The sequence below is a fragment of the Herpailurus yagouaroundi genome, unplaced genomic scaffold (genome assembly GCF_014898765.1).
Source record: "Herpailurus yagouaroundi ecotype Mexico unplaced genomic scaffold, PumYag 166, whole genome shotgun sequence".
NCBI lineage: Eukaryota > Metazoa > Chordata > Mammalia > Carnivora > Felidae > Herpailurus > Herpailurus yagouaroundi.
In genome coordinates this window covers 6,137,528-6,141,613 of record NW_024412407.1, presented here as the reverse complement: position 1 = coordinate 6,141,613, position 4,086 = coordinate 6,137,528, and the positions used below count along the sequence as shown (strand labels likewise).

General features: G+C 43.7%; 1 protein-coding gene across 1 annotated transcript; it reads left to right on the top strand.

Annotated features, from left to right (window-relative positions):
* Nucleotides 1-404: 404 nt before the first annotated feature.
* Nucleotides 405-3,606, top strand: LOC121039009 (olfactory receptor 8S1). The gene is given in 3 exon segments (XM_075819361.1): nt 405-1,008; nt 1,011-1,179; nt 3,384-3,606. Coding segments are annotated over 3 exon segments (936 nt in total). The 3' UTR covers nt 3,547-3,606.
* Nucleotides 3,607-4,086: the final 480 nt, after the last annotated feature.

Sequence of the window (4,086 nt, the reverse complement as noted above, 5' to 3'; positions counted from 1 at the left end):
ACTCATTCATCATGATCTTTCAGCCACATAGTCAGTCCAAATGTTCATCACTTATTCACTGTGCTGATCAGAGCCTTCCTGTGGTTTGAGTGCATTTCCTTCTGGAACTGGAGAATAGTACTTCTCAATGCTCTGGAGTCCATTCCCAACTGCCTTCCTTTCTTTCTCCAGTCTGGATGATCTCTGTTCACTTCTCTTTCCTTTCTAGGTCTGATTGTCTATGCTCTTCTTTTCTACCTTCTCCACCTTGGCCAATAGCTTCCTACCCTGAGCCAGGAAGGGCTGATGAGCCATGAAGCTTTACTCCCAATGCCTCATCCCCAGGCATGCTCTAAGACTGATAACTAACTCATTTGATCATTCTTCTCCATTCTTGCCCCTCTGAAGGGGAACTTAAATGTTCCATGGAAGTTGGTAACAACATAACCACAGTCACTACATCTGTTCTCTTAGGACTGTCCAACAACCCTCAGATCCAGGCCCTGCTCTTTGTGCTCTTCCTGGGGATTTACCTTCTGACCCTGATGGGAAACCTGACGATGCTACTGGTGATCAGGGCTGATTCCCACCTCCACACGTCCATGTACTTCTTCCTGAGTCACCTCTCCTTTCTGGATGCTTTCTATTCCTCAATCATTGTACCTAAACTTTTAGAGAACCTTCTTTCCAAATGGAAGACTATATCCCCCCTTGAGTGTTTTACTCAGATCTCCTTGGTCATATTTTCTGGGGCCACTGAAGCTTGCCTCCTTTAAGTCATGGCCTATGACTGGTTCCAGGCTGTATGCCACCCACTGTTGTATGTGGTGGCCATGAACAGGAAGGTATGTACTGGCCTGGTGGGAGCATCCTGGGCCATAGGAGTGGGGACAGGCCTGGTTAACAGCATCCTTCTGGATCAGCAGCATTTCTGTGGCCCCAATCTTGTCCACAGTTTTGCCTGCGAGCTTCCCCCAGTCCTCCTGTTGGCCTGTTCTGACCCTTACATTAGTATTGCCTCCATCCTGACCACATGGCGGTCCTGGGCCTTGGCACCCTTGTCCTATTTCTGGGATCCTACACCTGTATCATCATGACAGCCCTGGGGATCAACTCTGTCACAGGTCGGAGGAAGATCTTTTCCACCTGCTTTTCTCATTTTCTTGTGGTCACCATCTTTTATGGTTCAGGAGTTTTCAGGTATGTCATACTATATCTCCTAAATGTAAATGTAGGGTATCCCTTGCCCTAAAGTGGCTTTGGTCTGTAGAACAGGGCATTGCAAAGGAGCAGGAAAATTACTATACTGGAATTCAGAAGGCCTAGGTTCTAGTTCTGGTTCTGCTGTGGACTAGCTGTGTGAATTATAAAAAAATCCATTTTCTTTCTCAGGTCTCAATTGTCTAAGTCTGAAAGATGAGCTTATACAAGGACTAGAGACTTTCCTACTTTCACTAACCTATGATTAATAGTTCTCAAAAGGAAATCAGACAGCCCTTGGTAGATTATTATTCAGCGCTAGGCAAAAAAATAAATAAATAAAACATACAATTCTTGAAACAGATGACATCTTTCTTTCCTACTGGAAGATGATGTCTCTGAGCTGCTTTTACATGGCTCAAGCTCAATTTTAGTATGTAGAGAAAAGAAATATTATTAACCTCACTTTCAGGTAAGGAACCTGAGTTTCAAGAGTAACCAGGTGACTTCTCAAATGTTCCAGAACAAGTTAGTAATGGAGCCATAATATAAACCAAGTCCCAGGGGCGCCTGGGTGGCGCAGTCGGTTAAGTGTCCGACTTCAGCCAGGTCACGATCTCGCGGTCCGTGAGTTCGAGCCCCGCGTCAGGCTCTGGGCTGATGGCTCAGAGCCTGGAGCCTGTTTCCGATTCTGTGTCTCCCTCTCTCTCTGCCCCTCCCCCGTTCATGCTCTGTCTCTCTCTGTCCCAAAAATAAAACGTTGAAAAAAAAATTTTTTTTTAAAAATAAATAAAATAAAATAAACCAAGTCCCACTGATTTCAAACCTCATGCTCTTTCCTACCATGCTTCTCTCAAACATAAACAGCTCTAGCTGACAAGTCCTCACCTACTAGGAGCAGAATAATTAATGGTCCATGGTATCCACTGAACTGGAGATGGATTTGTACAAATTGCTCCATATTTTCTCACCTGCTTGTTACTTGGAGAGAAGGCAAGGGTGGAAAAGGGTGATAAGGAATAGTCAAGAAGAGCTCACCTGAGGCTGTGGGAAAATCTCTTTATCTCTCTCTGCCTGACTTTCCTCATATGCCATAAGGAGACAATAAGATTTCTCCTACCTACTTCACAGAAATGTTAGGAGGGATAGATGAAGAATAATGACAGTAAAATGAATATCTTTTTAAATCAAGCACACCAGAACCCACAAAGAACATTCCAATGGTGATGGCACTCTAGCACACACACAAAAAAATTAATGTTTCTTTGGGAAATACTCCCAGTGACACTTAATAAAATGCACCCCAAGATTTATTCTTATTATTTTAGATTAATATCTTGTGCTTAGCACATTTTTATTTTCCACACTTGACTTCTTTACTAAGCCAAAGAAAAATGCACCTAAAAGGACAAATGTTTGTTCCAATAAGCATTATATAAAATAATGTGCCATGGGGCACCTGGATGGCTCAGTCAGTTGAGCAAAGGACTTCAGCTCAGGTCATGATCTCACAGCTTGTGAGTTTGAGCCCCACGTCGGGCTCTGTGCTGACAGCTCAGAGCCTGGAGCCTGCTTCGGATTCTATGTCTCCCTCTCTCTGCCCCTAACCCACTTGCATTCTGTCTCTGTCTCTCTCAAAAATAAATAAACATTTAAAAAAAATTTTTAATAAATAAAATAAAATAAAATAATGTGCCGTGACTGAAGATAATTCCCAGAGCCATAAATGTTGGGAACAATGACAGTATTATTAGAGAAGCATACACTTTTGCCAGAAACAATCCTCACAGCATGAGAACATACATTGTATATACAGGGAAAAGAAGAGAAAAAAATCCTCATATCTTTATCATAACTATTAAGAAAAGATGTTTTGAAGCATATGAAGTACTACAGAAATGCATGAAATTATTAGTTTTTTTTCTAATCTGCAGCCCTTGATGTGCTACAGAACTTTCTTTTTCTCGGGGCAGCCCTTATAATGTTCTGCATAAGAGAACTCATGTTTGGAGGCATATGAAGGTGGAAATGATTGACTTCTCAGTGATCATATAGTCATATCTAGACGGTGCTGCCACTGATAGTCAATTCAGCTCGGAGGACCCACTTTGCAGAGACTCTGGGATGGGATGGACCATGCCTGCCAACAGTATTGTGGCCATTGTTCTGAGCTCAGTTTACTCCTCTGTGCCATTCCCTTCAAGGTACATGACTCCAGCATCTGGCTCAGCCCTGGAACAAGTGCTCTCTGTGAAGTACAGTGTGGTGACCCCGTTGCTAAACCCTCTCATCTACAGTCTGAAGAACCAGGAAGTGAAAGCAGCCTTCAAGAGAGTGCTGGCCAGGAAGCCCAGGCTTACCTTCTAACCGAGTTCCACTGCCTGCTCGTAACAGGAGAAACAGTGGTGCAAAGGAAGAGGAGGCAGGAAGAACTATCACCAGTTATGTTCTTTCTTCTAAAAACAGAAGCATTAGTTCCTCTAACTCCACTGTCCTCCCCCAATCAAGTGAGATGGGAAAACCCCCACAGAGCACATGACAGGGGGGGGCCAGTCACCACTCAAGAAAATCCTGACAAAAAAAGTGTGAAGGATCCTCAAAAAATTTAGAACTACCATATGATCCAGTAATTCCACTTCTGGGTACTTATCCAAAAGGAAATTATTATACCTAGATGTCAGAGGAAAGTAGCATGGAGGATAAATTGGGATGGAAAGGGAGTCCATATTGTTGGGCACCATTCTGAGACCTCCTCACACAGAGCTCTGGGAGAGGGTGCACTCTGACAGCCCTGCCCTGAGCCTCCCCACCGCAACCTGAGCCTGGACCACTTCAGATCCCTTCTTGGTTCAAGACTTGTTCCAGGCCTAAGGAAGGAGAAGGAGTTGGAGAAACAGAACAGATTCT